At 38.2% G+C, this 18,507-nt stretch overlaps 1 protein-coding gene across 1 annotated transcript; it reads left to right on the top strand.

The window, feature by feature from the left end:
* The first annotated feature begins 844 nt into the window (after positions 1 to 844).
* LOC113302629 lies at positions 845 to 3,620 on the top strand. The gene is made up of 2 exons (XM_026551573.1): positions 845 to 1,213; positions 2,974 to 3,620. Exon 2 carries the CDS (start codon positions 3,002 to 3,004, stop codon positions 3,362 to 3,364), a length of 363 nt encoding a protein of 120 aa, XP_026407358.1. The 5' UTR covers positions 845 to 1,213; positions 2,974 to 3,001; the 3' UTR covers positions 3,365 to 3,620.
* The last annotated feature ends 14,887 nt before the right edge of the window (positions 3,621 to 18,507 follow it).

The following is an 18,507-nucleotide window of genomic DNA, read 5'->3' as shown; positions in this document are numbered from 1 at the left end:
AGCCGAAGCGGTTTCTTCCCCTGGTGTCGGGCACACGAGTGGAAGAAGGGGCATAAATGTAGGTGTAAATAATCCACAGACCTAGGTGGAGCAATCCTAAGTGATGTCGTACCAATGACAGGAGAAGAGTGAAGCACCGAATCACCTCCTTAAAACCCGAAGCTAGCACATGTAAAGGAAGAACTCGGATGTGGTGGAGAGAAGTTTGTCGGACAACAGAGTCATAAATGTTCTGACAAAGTGGTTGAGAAGATAAGAAGAATCTGGTCGAAGTTGGACCCGGGGCTAGTAACATCGGGCCAGGATGAAGGGCGACATCGATCATACTGCACCAAACAATCAATATCGGGTGGAGGAACATCGGGAGCCGTCCTCACCAAGCTTGGGTTGACATCTCGGGAGGAACATCACTCACTACCCGAGAAAGAACATCAATGAAGATACACTACGACCCACATTGTAACTTGGATGTATCGTCATGTAAGCTTATAAATAGAGAGCTTTGTAAGGAGATAGGGGGGGCAATTCAGTGAGAGAGAAAAGCAATAATATCCTTGTGAGAGAATAGCAAGCTTGTGTGTAAGAATCATCCCTTGTAAACCTTGAATCGAGCAATAAGATCATCACTTTACCCTCGTGGACGTAGATAATCATACCGAACCACGTATATTTTGTGTTTGTGTTTATCTCTTACTTTCTTACTTGTGCTTTATGTGTTTGAGATCCATTGGATGTAGAGGTAGGATTTTCCACATCTACAGACTCAATTAATTTTCGTTAAGATAAGGATTGCCAATTACCGGCGCCCCCTAACATTTTTGGTTTTTCGTTGCTAATATGGCGGGTTCTAGCCACGCAGACGTTGGCGCTTGGTGATGCCAATGTTACTGGCGCTAGCAATATCGGTGCAAGTGCAAGCTTTGCTTGGAAGGAAATTTATTTGAATCTCGCCTCTCAATATTTTCTTCGGGGTGCTTTAGGTTGCCCTTGGAGTTGAGGTGACTCTGACCCTTAATTATTTGGATCCCTGGCTTGACAATCTCGATTACGGTAACTTCTTATTTGTGAAAATGAACAATGATTGATCATCTTGTGTGTGTGCACTATTAGAGTTAAACCCCCTTCCTTCCTTCTCAAAACCCTAGTTTCTCTCTATTCATCAATCTGAAGGAGAACCCTAGCATTCCATCATACTTGCAACAGCTCAGATCAGGTATGTTTCTCTAATCTTTCCCATTTTGAATTCTGTTTTTTTTTTTAAAGATTTAATCTATTTTGCTGAATTATTTCTAATTGTCGGGATTGGTATTGTAGCATTTTATGTTTGATTCGGTTATCGAAAGATACCAATTGATTGAGTATTTTGTTGTTGAAATAAGGGTTAGTGTTATTTTGTGCAAATTCATGTTTTGGGTCAGTTTCGAACGAATCAAATGAATTGGGAATGAGAAAACACAAGACCATAGACGGCTTTTTGTGCGGTCACTGTGAATTACTTAGTAGAAATTTCTAATTTTGGGGATTAATAAAAATGTAAATTTAGTTCGAAGGCAGTGCATTTTTAGGGTACATATGGTGATCTGCTAAAAAACGTCACAGGTGTGTCCATTATCTCTTGTCAAATTTGAAATTAGGACAGTTCATTGTCTTGGGGAATGCAGGAAAGCATCTGCTTGAACCCCTTCTTTTTTGTTGCTGTGCGTCAAAGGAATTGTCTTAGGAATTGCTTCCTCTTCCTCATAGGTGGAACCACAAATTATTTAGTTCAAGGCCTAGATGGAGTGCGATTTGGTTATGAGGGAGTTTAGTTGATTGTTCATTTTAGGGTAAACATGTTGTTTTGTGTAAAACGCCATTCGGGTGTTCTACGGTTCTTTTTAAAGTTGAAATTCTGACAATTCGTTATCTTGGGGTATAATAACTAGGAAAGATTATAGTTGAACCCCTTCTATTTCGCCGCCGTGCTTCCATTGCCGTGTGGCAAAAGAATGCTGTCTTAGGAGTATCCTTTGTGCTGTGCCTTCAGTATCTCGTGTGTTTGTTTCTAAAACATGTGTATTTCTGTTCTTTACCAAAAGGTGTATACATAGCAAGCATCTGGTACTGAAGTTTGTGGGTGACAGGCATATATATTGCTGTTCTCTAATCTTCATTTATATACAATTATTTTCTTAAGTGATAATTAGCTCCTAAAATGTGAATGAAGCTAGTTTTCGTTTGATATACACAAGCTGAAGTAACTATAAGTACGTGCAGAGAATATGTTCAATTGCGTCTCTCCATTATTTGTCTAGTACTTTGAGCTATAATTGGTGTTCAGGTTGTTAAATTATGTATTCAATTGAAGTAGTATAGTTTATAAACTGCTGGCAGACCAACCGTCAAATCTACTTGGATTGCTTAAAGTTATATCTATAAATGTTTTGTTAAGTGTCTATTTCCCATTTCTCCCTAGTATCTACGGCTGGGAGCCATTTGTGATGTTATTAAAAACTCAGAATTTTTATTTTGCACCTGGGTAGAGTTTCTACCGTGGGATAGACGCCATAGTGGCAGAATTTGGTGGCGTCATCACCATTATCATAATATTCGGATCCATTGCGTGTTTTCTTCTCTATCTCATTACTACTATTTTAAGTCGTAGTATCATAGTCTTCCAACTCCTTGGTACTGCAGGATGTCTTGTTAAAATCTTGATCACGACGAGGACCATTTCAACTTGTTGGGCCTAAGCAACTCAGTACGGAAGATCTTTTTGATCTCTGTTGCACACGATAAGAGATGACATAGCTAAATCATCACTTGGATAAATATGTTAACATTTTTTGAATTATGAACCAAACAGGCTCTAAGTGCTTATATCATTATTGTTGATGTTGGTACTTCTCTGCATTTAAGAAGCATCATCATATGATTGTTTTTATTTTTTCACTGTTTACTAACAGATTCTTCCCTCTGTCTTTGCACCAAAAGTCCTGCTGATGCTGCAAGGATAAAAAAGATGGCGATGAATTGCAGCAGATCTCTCAGAAGCCTCATCCTCGCAGAGGAGGCCGTTGGAGTTGTTGGTCGGAGAACATTCACAGCAGGTGGTAAAGCCAAGAAAGGTGGAAAAGGAAGTGGAGCAGGTGATGCTCTCAACGCTTCAAGCCTTTCCAAAGAAATTAAATCTACTACAGTAGTTGGTGGCAATATTCTCAAGGAAGGAACAGATCCTAAGCTTCTAGCTGACTCTGAATACCCCGATTGGCTGGGCCACCTGCTTGATAAGAAACCTGCATTGAGTGAACTACGCAGGAAGAACATAGAGACCCTCCCTTATGATGATCTGAAACGGTTAGTTAAGCTGGATAATCGCGCATGAATCAAGGAGAACAACTCCGTCAAGGCCAAATATTGAATACAATCTGCAAGACTTATTTTTGTTACACACGTCCTTTCAGGTATATTCCCCTGTATGAGATTTATGTTATACTGCTTTGCCATTCTGCTGGAGTACAAAAGCTGTTGATAAAATCTCTTCTGATTTTTACAAAGAAGATAAAGTGTCTTTGTGAAGAACTCTCCCATACATGTTCTCATTTGTTTTTTTAGTTTAGCTATCAGTAGTTTGTTGTGGATGTGTTCTATTTTCTTTTCTTGTGAGTTTTGCACTCAGATAAGTTATGGCCCGCTAGGCTAGGTGTAGCATCATAGAGCTGAAGGAACATATTTTTGAGGCTGCCTGAATTATTCTCATCTAGGGTAGTGGAATAGGGGATGTCGTAGTGGTTGAGAAATTGCTGAGGTTCCCTTTTCCCTTGGAAATTGTCTTACTACCCATTTCACTGTACAAAATCTGATTTACTTCAAAAATAACTAAATTGCTTTTTGTTTTACGCGCATTCCGTTTGTTAGTCAACTGTGAATCTTGTTCGTAATATTTGAAGAACACATTACAATTGTCTAGGTCGTGAATCTTGAACCTAGCCAATTGTCTGTCTTGTGAATTATAATCGGCTAGGTTGGACATCTTGAACTTAGAAATTTTCTTGCCAACCTAGCCAAGTATTTTGGCCAATAATAAGATAACATGGGTCATTGAAGTTTACTTTAACAAAGGGGAAAGAACATCTGCAGCCCAGACACATGGACATTGGCATCATGCTTTAACCGTAGAATATCAGCTCATTCAAAGTCGTGTCCTCGAAGTCCAGAACTATTTCGTACTGCAGAAATTGTGCAGATATATGCAGTTTTCTTGGGTAAAATTAACATGCCTTGACTATAATGTCATTTACCTCTCTTTGCTTGCTCTGCTGATCATATACCATGACGACTCTAAGATGTAAGTATTACCTCTTTATAGATATCGATGGGAGATTAGAAAAGAAAAAGGACAAACTTTAGACGACAAAATAACTGTTCATAATGGTAATAAGAAAACCATCCGAATCAGGCCTTATTTTTCAACAAACAAATTCTTGGTCTACCTAGTTGTCTTTTAACTTTACACTGATAAAAAAAAAAAAAACAATTTTGTTGCTTAGATGATCAAATATCATTGGCCACATTTTCCTTGACTCTTCTCCCTTCACTATCAATAGTTCCCTTGATGAAAATGAGACAAATTTGACTAAATAAATTATAGTCAAACTTAATTGTGATAATCGAATTTCTTTGAAATCTCTTGAGAACAATTTGTATATAATTGTGATCAATTTCTTCAAGATTACCCTGAAAATATGGGCTTCATTTTTTGTTTTCAAGTATGAAACACTATAATATTTCGTGTTTTTGTTTGATTTTGCGATCGAAAGAAAGTCGTATGTTGATGACGTCCTTGTAACAAAAATAATCCACAGGAAAGAAATTGAAGTTTTAGTCACCCGTAGCTCGTGACTAGTTTCTAACCTTTCTCACACTACAAAATAGAGAAGACATCACACTAGTTCAAGCTTGTTTGGCTTAACATGGATGGAAATTGTACAAATTGGAACAAAGTGGATGAACCTACTTGACTCATCAAATAGGACCAATATTAACTCCTAACCAGACCCTAGAAGAATATCTGTCCTTCTTCTTCAAAGAGATGGAGATAGTGAAGTCAACTATGCCGTCTATTTGGTTTAATTGGGAGTCTTGGACTTGTGATATAGATGTGCCGCTATGAAACAAGTATGCATGTAGTATGAATTACGGTTCTTTCTTGACTTCAAAAAAAATAAAAATAAATAGGAGAGTTGAATCTCTAAAACTTAAAATAAGGTAGGGTTTCAATTCGATCAATTATGTGTTGTTGAGTTACCAACTTTCTGACTAAGATCGTGATTGTTGGAGAGATTCTTTTAAAAATAAATAAAAGATGCGTTCATTTATTGAAAATGAGGGGGTTCCATCGGATAGAAGAATGAAGCACAGCTGATAGTGGAAACGCAGAAATATAGGTGTTCTCAAATTTGACAACGCCGTAATTGACATGCCAGCCAACAATTTGTTTGTTTATGCATTCTTTTTAAACTCATTTCTTTTGACACCTTGAGAAACATTCATATCATACATATATACTTGCTAGTCAATATTGTTTGCTGTTATGGGCCGTCATTATCTAATGCATAAACCCCATGAACCTAGTGTGTTTTAGCTAGATTTTTCCAATCAAAAAGGAAAAAGGAAAAAGAAAAAAAAAAAAAAAAAAAAAAAAAAAAAAAAAGGGGGAAATGTCTTTTAGTTAACAACCAATATTTGGAACTGTTTTCCCGTGATCAATCAGGGAACTTGTTCGATTAATTTTGAAAAAATTGAGCTAAAAGAAAAAAAAACTCTAATATAATTGTTTCTGAATTCAAGGCTTTGTAAAGATTTTTTTAGACAATCATTTTGACCCGTAACTGAACCCAAAGTTTGTACCCCTTAATTCAACCGAAAATAAAGTAAGAATTCCGCGGATGCTTTCTGAAAGGGATTTGCATCTACAAGGGTATATGTTCATCTCCAACGGATACCTCCAATAACATCAATGGTAGCTATCGAGAAAGATCACATCTTTTAGAATTTGTTGGTTACAAGATAGTTACCGAATACATAAACCAAAGAAAACTAGTTTACATTCCTAACAAATTTTAACTAGCCGGGTCAAAACGGTTTTTTATGTTTAATATATGATAAACATCTAAGAAATTTCTAAGTTACTTTATCTACAGATCATTCATAATGATTGTCCATGACAAGGTTATCCATTAACCTTGAAATTACACATATAGTATATACTCATTTCTTACAAGTATGGAAGAAATTATATAATTAAATTCCCGCTAGTGAGGAGATTTTTAGAACTATAAAAAACATGCATGCCTGGAGTTTTCCAGGTCCATATGATTTCCAAGCTAGATTATATCAGTCCAATTGGGACATTGTGGGTAATGATGTTGTTGTTGTTGTTCAAAACTTCTTGGATACTGGTTATATGCCTACTAATTTTAATAAAACTTATCTTTCTTTGATTCCTAAGACTGATAATCCTTCAAAGCCTGTTCACTTTAGGCCTATTGGCCTGTGTAATGCCATCTATAAAGTGATATCTAAGATTATAGCAGATAGGTTAAAACCACACTTGAAACACCTCATTTCTCCTTACAAGGCATCTTTTGTGCCAGGGAGAGCTATCCATGACAACATCATTGTTGCCCATGAGATGATCCATACCGTGAAACATAAAGAGGGTTATAGTGGTACAATGACCTTAAAACTTGATCTTTCTAAGGCTTTTGATAGAATTGAGTGGCATTTTTTACTAGTAATTCTCAAGAAGTTTGGTTTTAATGAGAAATTTTGTAGGTATATAGAACAATGTATTTCTACAACTGAAATTTTTGTTCTCTTAAATGGAACACCTACTGATAGTTCCACTCCTACTAGGGGTTTTAGACAAGAGGATCCTTTATCCCCTTATCTTTTTATTATCTGTATGAAATTTCTTTCTAGACTTCTATTACAAGCTGAAACTAATCACTTAATTTCAGGTGTTAAGGCAGCTAGAAATGCTCCAGGTATCACTCACCTTATGTTTGCTGATGATATTGTAATTTTTGTGAAGGCTGCTATACACAATATTGCTGGTGTAATGAATGTTATAAATCAATTTGGTGTTGTTTCTGGTCAAATGCTTAATGTTGAGAAATCTAGTGTCTATTTTAGTCACAATATCAGTCCTAGTGCTAGATATACTTTAGCTACAGAATTAAAAATGAATGATATGACACTGATGAATATCTAGGAGTCACTCTCTTGATAGGTAGGAAAAAGACAAAATCCTTTAATCCAATAATTCATTCTTTGGGTTCTAGGCTTAAAAATTGGAAAGAAAAAACTGTTAACCAATCAGGCAGATCTATATTGGTCAAACATGTTCTGAATTCATTACCTACTCATCAAAGGGGAGTTTTTAAATTCCTAAGGCTCTATTAGATCAAATGGATACTATTCAATGGAAGTTTTTGTGGGGTCATCAACACAGTAGAGGTATCTGCTTAATAGGATGGAACAAACTTAGTATACCTAAAGCTTTAAGTGGTCTAGGTTTTAGGAATCTTGAAGTTTTCAATACTGCTCTTCTCACTAAAATGGCCTGAAAAGCTTGTACTGAGGATAATTCTTTATGCATGCAAATAGTTAAAGCAAAATATGGTAAAAGTGGTAGTTTATTGCATTTGGATAAAATGAAAGTTGATTGCTCTTGGTTATGGAGAATTATCTATACTGGTGTTGATGGTGGTTTTTAGTTCAGGGATAAAGTTGTAAATTTCCCGCATTTAGTATATTGTCACTCTGCAAAGAGACAGAGCCATGTAAAAGTGATGAGTGTCCAACCTCTTCACTGGGGCATTTATTGAGCAATTCAATATATTCACATGAAATTTACCCACAATGGTGCATGTAGCAACAATCCCAGATATTATGTATATTTTGGCACCTTGCCTGTATTATTCAGTTAATAAACTTTCTTTGAACGCTTTCTGTGCTGTATTTCCCGGCTGAACCCTTAATATTGATATGGCATGACAGTTTGTGTTCACTTGCAACAGAGTAGCACGAATTACCAAGTATCAAGGCTAAGGTCCTTGCATAAAGTATTCAATCGGAAAGCATACTGCTCTCTGGAAATGAACTTAAGGAACTCTGTGTCAACATATATAATTCAATCAATTTGTGATAATTCACAAGATTTAGATATTACCCTGACTAATTTGTAAAAATTAGGGTTTTGCTCCCTGCGCAGTATATTAGACCTTGCCTGTCGAAATTAAGCCTAGGAGAACTAGGCAATTAATCCTCCATGGATTAGTAGGTGCAAAATCCTACCCACAATCAGAAAACAAGGAATAAAGGAGCCACGGAATAGGAGCAGCAACAAAAGGAGGTGTGGTCATGCCACAGGCCAGCCGGCGCCACTTACAAGTGGCCACACCCCATGCTGCTTGAACCGGCCCTATTCCCGCCACACGCATATGAGTTGTGGATGGGACCATACTTGCCGGCCCTATTTCCCATTGACCAATCAGGTCGCTTTAAATCCGCCACACACACTAGAAGTGTGTCCACACTCATACTTGGACGTCCTCTCTTTTAGTCGACCAATCAGGTCGCTCTAAACCTGCCACAGTATTAAAAGAGGCAAGGTTGCGCCAGATGATCACAATGCCAAATTGGCTTTCCAAAAGTCGCGCCAATTCGCTAATTGGCTTGCCAAACGTGCATGCCAAACGTGTCGTTCCGCTCCGGCATGCTAGTGACATGCCTAACATGCCATGCCTCGCCAAAACTCTAATTGGAATGCCAAACATGCCGAACGTGCCACTTTGCCACAGAAGCATGCCGAACGTGGCAACGTACAATAAATAGCGCGCCAACGTGCTAACCCACCTCTTGTTCATGTCCAAACGCCATAACATATTCCAATTAGGGTATTCCAAACACGGATCTGCCTTGGCGGCATTGGTCGAAACCCTAATTTCCAGTTGCGGCCCAATTACGTCACTTTGGCCCACAACATGCCACGAGCCATGTGGGACCCGCCAAACCCTAAAAATGGTGTCATTTTATAACCACTTGTGGCCATCCTTGTTCCTGTGGTTTTTCCCATGTTATGGCTTGCCAAAATTCATTTAATGTGGCCATGATGCCGATTGCATAAGACGCCACCGTGCCGCGGCCATGCCACACGCGCTAATTAGGGTTTCGATATGCCAAACCCTAATTTAGCTAAAGTTTCCACGCCAACTAAGTCAGGTAATTCTCCTAAGGCCTTAAAGTTTGATGTAACAACAGGGCCAGTGTTGACGGAGCCATATTTGGGTCTAACAAAAATATGCCAAAATAGTTTCCATGGCTATGCCAGGCGCCACTATGCCATTGGCATACCGCTATATGCCACTACGTAATTGGCGTGTGCCGATAATGCCACTGTGCTACCATCAGGCGCCAATAGAATGTGGACATAATCAATGACCACCCTTTCTCATGAGTTACGATCTCATCCGTCCAAATTCGCCACAGAATTGAAAGGCCCGTGGAAAGTTTTGGGCGACCAACCAAGATAAGCCAAATAGCATCACGTGCAATTCTCCCGTGGCAAGTCTCCTGATTTTGACTTGCCACACATAGCAATCTGCTACACGTTTTCCACGAAAACACTCGAGACATCAAACATGTCACAAACTGGGGGATGCTCATCAGGGTATTGGTCTGGCGATTTACAGCGTGTGGCATGCAACACTCCCATTATAAGAAAGTGTCAGAAAGCAGGGCAGTTAGTGGCGGTAAGAAGTAGTGGGTGTAAACTAACCAGTTTCCTACATGGTGGGAACGTGGTCTCTGGCATTTACACATAATCCCACTTCTCAATTACTCAATCACTCCCACTTTCTACGAGATCAGGGTGCATTCAATATGACTTGTATAAATAGGTTTTACCTATTTCCACAAAACAACAAGTTTTTTCCAGAACAACAACACAGTATACAGAAAAACACCAAAGAACTGATAGCTTACATTCCGCAAGCCAGTTCCAAATTCTGATACAAGTCATAAAATAGATACACCTTCATAATTAACCATTCTGGTATCAACACTTTCTTCTCCCCAAGACCAACCCTTCTCCTTCACTTTGTGACCGGAGCAAAACTGAAACAACCATTTTTTGCTTTAGGCCAGGATTGTACAGATTGATCTCTCGAATCTAAAGTACTCCCGTGCAGTGCATTTGTTTTAGGTTTAGATTTTTTTCTCATCCACACACCAAAATTTACCAAAACCAGCAGAAACATTTTTTTACCCATAAACAACTGGATTGGAGATAGTCCAAAAATATTATATGTTGACTGTTAGGTGTGGCACAAAAATTAACATTTGGATAGTGTAACAACCCTACTTTCCATATAACCCTGGCCGATGATTAAATATAAAGTACGTCGTTAATTTCCTGCAGAGGGGTACGTAACCCACAGAAAACTAGGAACGCGGTTCCATTACACTTGAATATGCGGAAGGGAATTTAACACATGAAAAATAATCAACAAGAGTTAAACTCCAAGCAAGTTCACTCGATCGCCAAATCACGGAAAAATATAAAAATGATATACAAATATTTCGTAAGCTAGAGTGTCACAGTAATTTAAAATTCCACATTAATAACAAGTAAGACAGTCACTGCCTAAATATCCAGTAAACATTGGTCGCACCACATAAAGAACTCATTTCGGTTAAACCTGTACCGCAATGCAATACCGGAACCTATCCGCAATCACACTAATTACGTCCGGGACATATCCGCAACGTCTAACACCCACATTATACATGTCTATATGGTTGTACTTATACACATTTTACGGTACTAATTAGAAACGAATCGGCATCCATATTTCCGCTTCTCATTTCTAGGAAACGTGATTTATCTCATTGCCTTTAGTAACTTACACAAAGTCACCTGACCAAAGGTCTCACCACAATTCTATAAACGCCACTTATGTGACCTTGAAATATTACATGCTAGACAACTTGTCACTTCCTCCAACAAGTTCAATCCCAGCGTTCTAACACACCAAAATTTTACTATCTAATTCTTAAGCACAGCACTCCTAGTTTGCAGTCAGACATACAAGACATGTAAACAAGAATTTCAACTAAAATCTCATGTACCGTAGCTAACAAATTTTTGATCTAATTACATAATTATCTCCACTAACCGTTAGGATTCATTCATAACCAGTAAGTAGTCTAAAGATAAGTCAACCCTCTCCAGTAATCTTTAGTGCTCCCTGTAGATTCATTTAAATGTAAGCGCTTGGAGTATTCAGTATGGCATATCAAGGCTCAAAACTTAACTAATTGTGTTCACAAAAAATCAGAACATCTCAACCATTATTCCCAAAGACACTTTAACCACTTTCACACTGATGCAATCAGTACATCCCATCAGGTCTTCCATTCGCATATGTAGTAACGGTGTAAGCAAATTCCTAGATTTATAAGATTAACCAATGGGAATTATCATATTCTGATCCATGAAAAATTTACCATCAAGTACCTAACTAAGTCATACTACCCTGGTCCATGTTGCGTACCTTAATCCTACGTATTTATTATTTCATCAAAGAGATAGAGCTAGTCAGATTAATTGAGTCACACAGATAAAACATTAATGAAATATTGTAGATCGATCATTCCACAGTCAATTGATAGAATATAAATTCAGGCGTGATAGAGTTTACGAGATATTTATTTATTACTTCTACATCTATCCAAGACCAAGAAATCGAATAAACTTGCCTCAACTTTCCGGAAGCAACTTGATCAATCCATTAGGCAAAACTTCTCTCAATCAACAAGCCCTAAAGGATCATACAAAAATAAACAGAGAAGGATATATATCCATAAGTTTAAGCCAAAATCATCACAAAGAAAATGAGCATAACTAAGTCAAATCCTTACCAATCGATCACTACTTCTTAAATCTTTTCTCCCAAACCTAATTAATGGGTTTGATATTTTACTGCCGCCTGCGTTTGCTCTCATTTCCCTTCGCTAAGACTTTTTCTTATATATTTTCCCTTCTCACACGGTAAGTTAGATGAAAAGGTCCAAAAACCTAATTTTCTCATACCCACTGGGTATGGCTAAATAAAATACAAATTTTATTAATGGCTCTACCCTCACTAAACCAAACTGTGAATAAATCCTATTTTTAGTTTAAAGATTTAAAAGAGTAGAATATTACAGTCTACCCCACTAGAAAAGGATTCTGTCCATGGAATCAGATTTACCTCGTTAATGAAGAGATGCGGATGAGAACGACGAACAAGATCCTCGCATTCCCAGGAAGATTCTCGCTCGTCCTTTGGATTTCATTGCACCTTGACAAATGGTATCGCTCAAGACCGAAGTTGTCTTACTTGTCGATCTACAATACAAATCGCCTTGTCTTCATAAGTGGCATCCGGTTTCACATCCAACTCACTAAGGTCGGATTTTTGAGCTCGCTCTTCATATCTTAAGTGTCTACGTAGCACAGAAACATGAAAGACGTTGTGCACTCCAGACAACTGTGGTGGTAACTCCAGCTGGTATGCCACATTTCCAATCTTCGAAGTTATAAGGAAAGGTCCAATAAATCTAGGAGCTAATTTACCTTTCTTCCCAAACCTAATTACTCCTTTCATAGGAGACACCTTGAGTAATACCTCATCTACAACTTCAAGAGGTAATGGTCTACGCTTCCTATCTGCATAACTTTTTTGTCTACTCTGAGCTTTACGAAGAAAATCCTTAACCACTAGGATCTTCTCCGTAGTGAGATGAACCAAATCAGGCCCCAAAAGTCTCATTTCACCCACTTCTACCCAATACACTGGTGAACGACAAGGTTTTCCATAAAGAGCTTCAAAAGGAGCCATACCAATGCTCGACTGATAACTATTATTGTAAGCAAATTCTTCTCATGGTAAATAATCATCCCAATTTCATTGGAAATCTAGCACACACGCTCGAAGCATATCCTACAATATTTGATTAACTCTCTCTGTCTGACCATCAGTCTGAGGATGAAATGAAGTACTAAAATCCAAATCTGAACCCAAAGCTTGCTGAAAGCTTCTCCAAAATTTGGAAGTGAATTGAGCACCCCTATCAGAAAGAATTGAGATTGGCGTTCCATGCAATACCACAATCTTCTCTACATAGAGCTTGCATAATCTATCCACGCTGTAAGTAGTATGCACTGGTAAGAAGTGTGCCGACTTAGTCAACCGATCCACTATTACCCAAATAGAGTCATGTCCTCTCTTTGATCTCGGTAGTCCAACTATAAAATCCATGGAAATATTTTCCCATTTCCATTCTGGTATTGGGAGTGGTTGTAATTCTCCAGCTGGCTTTTGATGTTCAATCTTAACTTGCTGACAAGTTCGGCATTTAGAAACGTATTCTGCAATCTCTCGCTTCATACTTTTCCACCAAAATTGTCTGCGCAAATCCTTACACATTTTTGTAGCTCCAGGATGGATAGTGTAGCGACTACAATGAGCTCCATCCAATACCTTATGTCTCAACTGGGCGTCCATAGGTACACATAACTGATCTCGAATCCGAAGTCCACCATCCATCCCCATCAAAATCTTCACTTAAGTCTCCAGATCCAAGTAGTTTCGCATACCATTCATCCTTGGATTGAGCCTGAATGATACGACTAATAAGTGCAGGTTTCACCACAAGATTACCCAAAAATGCTTGCGACGTAGAAGAATTCTTGACGTCTAAATCAAACTCGACAACTGTCTCCAACATCTTCCACTCTTCCACCATCATGGACGATAACAAAGCCCTTGGTTTTCAGCTCAAGGCATCAGCTACAACATTCGCCTTACCATGATGATATTGTAAGCTGAAAGTGTAATCATTGATGAGATCCATCCATCGATGTTGTCTTATATTCAAATCCTTCTGGGAAAACAGATACTTGAGACTCTTATGATCAGTGAAAAGCTCAAATCTCTCGCCATACAAGTAATGACGCCACAACTTCAGAGCAAAAACTACCGCTACCAACTCAAAAGTCATGGTTGGATTCTTCTCGTGGACATGCAATTGCCTAGATGCATAAGCAATAACCTTACATTCCTTCATCAAAACACATCCCAATCCTAGAAGTGAGGCATCTTTGTAAACCACTAGCTCCTTTGCTTCTTCAGGTAAGGTCAAAACTGGTGCCGAGGTAAGCTTAGTCTTAAGCTCTTGAAAAGCGTCTTCACACTTAGAATCCCAAACAAACAATACTCCCTTCTTAGCTAGCTTAGTAAGTGGTCCGGAAATTCGAGAAAAATCCTTAATGAAACGACGGTAATATCCAGCTAAGCCAAGAAACTTCGAATATCTGAAACCGTTGTAGGTTCTTTCCAACTCAACACTGCCTCAATCTTGGAAGGGTCTACAGAAACTACGGATTCTGATATTACATGCCCCAAAAACTTAACTGATTGTTGCCAAAATTCACATTTCGAGAACTTTGCAAACAACTGATGCTCTCTCAAAGTCTGCAACACTAAGCGTAAGTGTTCCACATGTTTTTCCCGAGTCTTAGAGTAGACTAGAATATCATCGATAAAAACAATAACATATTGATCAAGAAAATATCTAAATAATCGATTCATCAAGTCCATAAAAACCGTTGATGCATTCGTAAGCCCAAAAGGCATCACTAGAAACTCATAAGAACCATAACGAGTCAGGAATGCAGTCTTGGAAATATCTTGTTCTCTTACAAGAATCTGATGATAGCCTGATCGCAAGTCGATCTTCGAAAACCATATATCCCATTTCAACTGGTCAAATAGATCATTAATCCTAGGTAAAGGATACTTGTTCCTTATCGTGACCTTGTTTAGTTTATGGTAATCAACACACAATCGTAACGAACCATCTTTCTTTTTCACAAATAAAATAGGAGCACCCACGGTGAAGAACTACGTCGAATAAATCCTTTACTTAAAAGTTGGTCAATCTGAGACTTCAATTCCTGCATTTCCTTTGGAGCCATTCTATAAGGAGCACAAGCAATATGTGTCGTACCTGGTTGAAGTTCGATGCAGAACTCCACTTGCATATTTGGAGGTAATCCAGGAACCTCTCGGAACAAATCCGCAAAATCAGACACCACTGGTATACTTGTAATCTGCAGAGACTCATTATCTACTACTTCACCCTCAATATGGCTAAGTAAAGCTTCTACAAACAGACTTCGAGATGTAGTCTGCACCACTACCTTAGATTGACCCGGCTTTGCAAAAGTGATTGTCCTTTCAGCACAATCCAATTGCACAAAATTAGAAGATAACCAATCCATTCCTAATATTACATCGTAAGGAACCATCTCTAACACATAAAGATCCTCCAAATGTTCAACATCTCCAATCATAATAGGACAAGCATCAACCTTTTTTCTCAACTCTACCATACTAGTAGTAGGGGTAGCAACACATAAAGGTTAATCACACACTACCACAGAAATATTTATCATGCCAACTAACTTAGCAGAAACGAAAGAATGAGTAGCTCCGGTATCAAATAAAATACTAACAGGTTCACTTAAAATGAAGAAAGTACCTCCCAAAGTGGTATTCTATATCTCACGAGGTTGCACGACAAAGAGTTGACCCTGACCACGAGGTTGCACATTACGGTTTGCAACCCCAGTGTTTGGTTGCTCACGCCTATCTGCTGTCTGAACTTTCTCTTTGGTACATTATGATGCCTTATGTCCCCTTTCACGACAGTTATAACAAAACCCATAGAAGTTAATTGGTTTAGCGCAACCAGCCTCACCTTCAGTTGACACTACTGCTCTTTCATTGCCTCCATCCTTTTGACCACGATTTCCTTGATTTCAATGCCCCTTCCTTTTCTTCCCTGGCTGACCACCTTGTTGAGTGACATTCTAGGTATGCTGGTTCTTACCACTTTCATGTTGACTCGACGAAGCTTTTGATGCACGGTCAACCTTACTCTCATTCTTCAGGTACTCCTCATCCCTCTTATGAGCCAAAAAATCTTGCTCAAGCTCTCTGGCACATTCAACAGCCCTAACATAAGTTTCAATCATTGGATTTCCAACAATATGCCTTTGATACACGGCTTTCAAACTATATACGAACCGACGTCTATTTTTCTCTTCAGTATCTACTAGGTGGGGTACAAACATCGACAATCTCGAGTATTCAATCTCATACTCCGTAACAGATAAGTTATCTTGCTGAAATGAAAGAAACTCTCTCTCTCTCCTTAGCATTTTGAACACTTTGAGGAAAATAATTGCCATCGAAGATATGAATGAAGTCTCTCCATATCATGGTGGAATGATCCAATCCACGTGAAGCTGAAGTCCACCAAGTATGAGCATCTCCATTGAGATGAAAGGTATCTAATCTCTGCTTAAAGACTTCTGTACAAGAAGGTCCTATGGCCCTAAAAATCTTGACCATCTCATCCTTTCATTCATGAGCTATCATTGGAATATCAGACTTTCCAGAAAACTCTTTAGGGTTCAACTTCTTGAACTGAAACTGAACTTTCCTATACCGATCTTCCTCAGTTTCAGCAGTCAGTCTTTCGTTCTGATGATTGTTGACTTGTCCAATATTTTGATTCACAGCAGCAGGGACGGCTTGGGATATTAACTGGGTCAGTTGCTCCATATTCACATTCACAGTCTTATTTCCTAATTGTGGTTCATCTCCATCAATAGGACCACCATTTCCGGTACCACCTCTTCTAGTACCAGTACGTCTTCTAGTACCACGCCTTGACATCCCCTATAAAGTCAATGATAATCTTAGAAAAGAAAGAAAATATACTAATATTTATAAAGCATATCAAAACCATGGATATACTTAACGGAATGTCCTAGGCTCACTCCCACCCAAGTCCTAGAGTTACTCTAACCTAAGCTCCTGATACCAACTGTAACAACCCTACTTTACATATAACCCTGGCCGATGATTAAATAGAAAGTACGTCGTTAATTTCCTGCAGAGGAGTACGTAACCCACAGAAAACTAGGAACGCAGTTCCATTACACTTGAATATGCGGAAGGGAATTTAACACATGAAAAATAATCAACAGGAGTTAAACTCCAAGCAAGTTCACTCGATCGCCAAATCACGGAAAAATATAAAAATGATATACAAATATTTCGTAAGCTAGAGTGTCACAGTAATTTAAAATTCCACATTAATAATAAGTAAAACAGTCACTGCCTAAATATCCATAAACATTAGTCGCACCACACAAAGAACTCATTTCGGTTAAACCTGTATCGCAATGCAATACCGGAACCTATCCGCAATCACACTAATTAAGTCCGGGACATATCCGCAACGTGTAACACCCGTATTATACATGTTTATATGGCTGTACTTAGTACAAATTTTACGGTACTAATTAGAAACGCATCTGCATCCACATTTCCGCTTCTCATTTCTAGGAAACGTGATTTAGCTCATTACCTTTAGTAACTTACACAAATTCACCTGACCAAAGGTCTCACCAAAATGCTATAAACTTCACTTACGTGCCCTTCAAATATTACAGGCTAGATAACTTTTCACTTCCTCCAACAAGTTCAATCCCAACGTTCTAACACACCAAAATTCTACTAGTTAATTCTTAAGCACAACACTCCTAGTTTGCAGTCAGACATATAAGACAAGTAAACAAGAATTTCCACTAAAATCTCATGTACCATAGCTAACAATTTTTTTATCTAATTTCATAATGATCTCCACTAACAGTTAGGATTCATTCTTAACCACTAAGTAGTTTAAAGATAAGTCGACCCTCTCCACTAATCTTTAGTGCTCCATGTAAATTCACTTAAATGTAAGCGCTTGGGGTATTCATTATGGCATATCAAGGCTCAAAACTTAACTAATTGTGTTCAGAAAAGAATCAGAACATCTCAACCATTATTCCCAAAGACACTTTAACCATCAGGTCTTCCATTCGCATATGTAGTAACGGTGTAAGCAAATTCCTAGATCTATAAGATTAACCAATGGGAACTATCACATTATGATCCATGAAAAATTTACCAGCAAGTACCTAACTAAGTCATACCACCCTGGTCCATGTTGCGTACCTTAATCCTACATATTTATTATTTCATCAAAGAGATAGAGCAAGTCAGATTAATTTGAGTCACACAGATAAAACATTAATGAAATATAGTAGATCGATCACACAGTCAATTGATAGAATATAAATTCAGGCGTGATAGAGTTTACGAGATATTTATTTTTACTTCTACATCTATCCAAGACCAAGAAATCGAATAAACTTGCCTCAACTTTCCGGAAGCAACTTGATCAATCCGTTAGGCAGAACTTCTCTCAATCAACAAGCCTTAAAGGATCATACAAAAATAAACAGAGAAGGATATATATCCATAAGTTTAAGCCAACATTATCACAAAGAAAAAAAGC

The sequence above is a fragment of the Papaver somniferum genome, chromosome 8, assembly GCF_003573695.1.
Source record: "Papaver somniferum cultivar HN1 chromosome 8, ASM357369v1, whole genome shotgun sequence".
In the NCBI taxonomy this organism is placed as follows: domain Eukaryota; kingdom Viridiplantae; phylum Streptophyta; class Magnoliopsida; order Ranunculales; family Papaveraceae; genus Papaver; species Papaver somniferum.
Note: the sequence above shows the minus strand (reverse complement) of the source record. Positions and strands in the feature narration are given on the sequence as shown.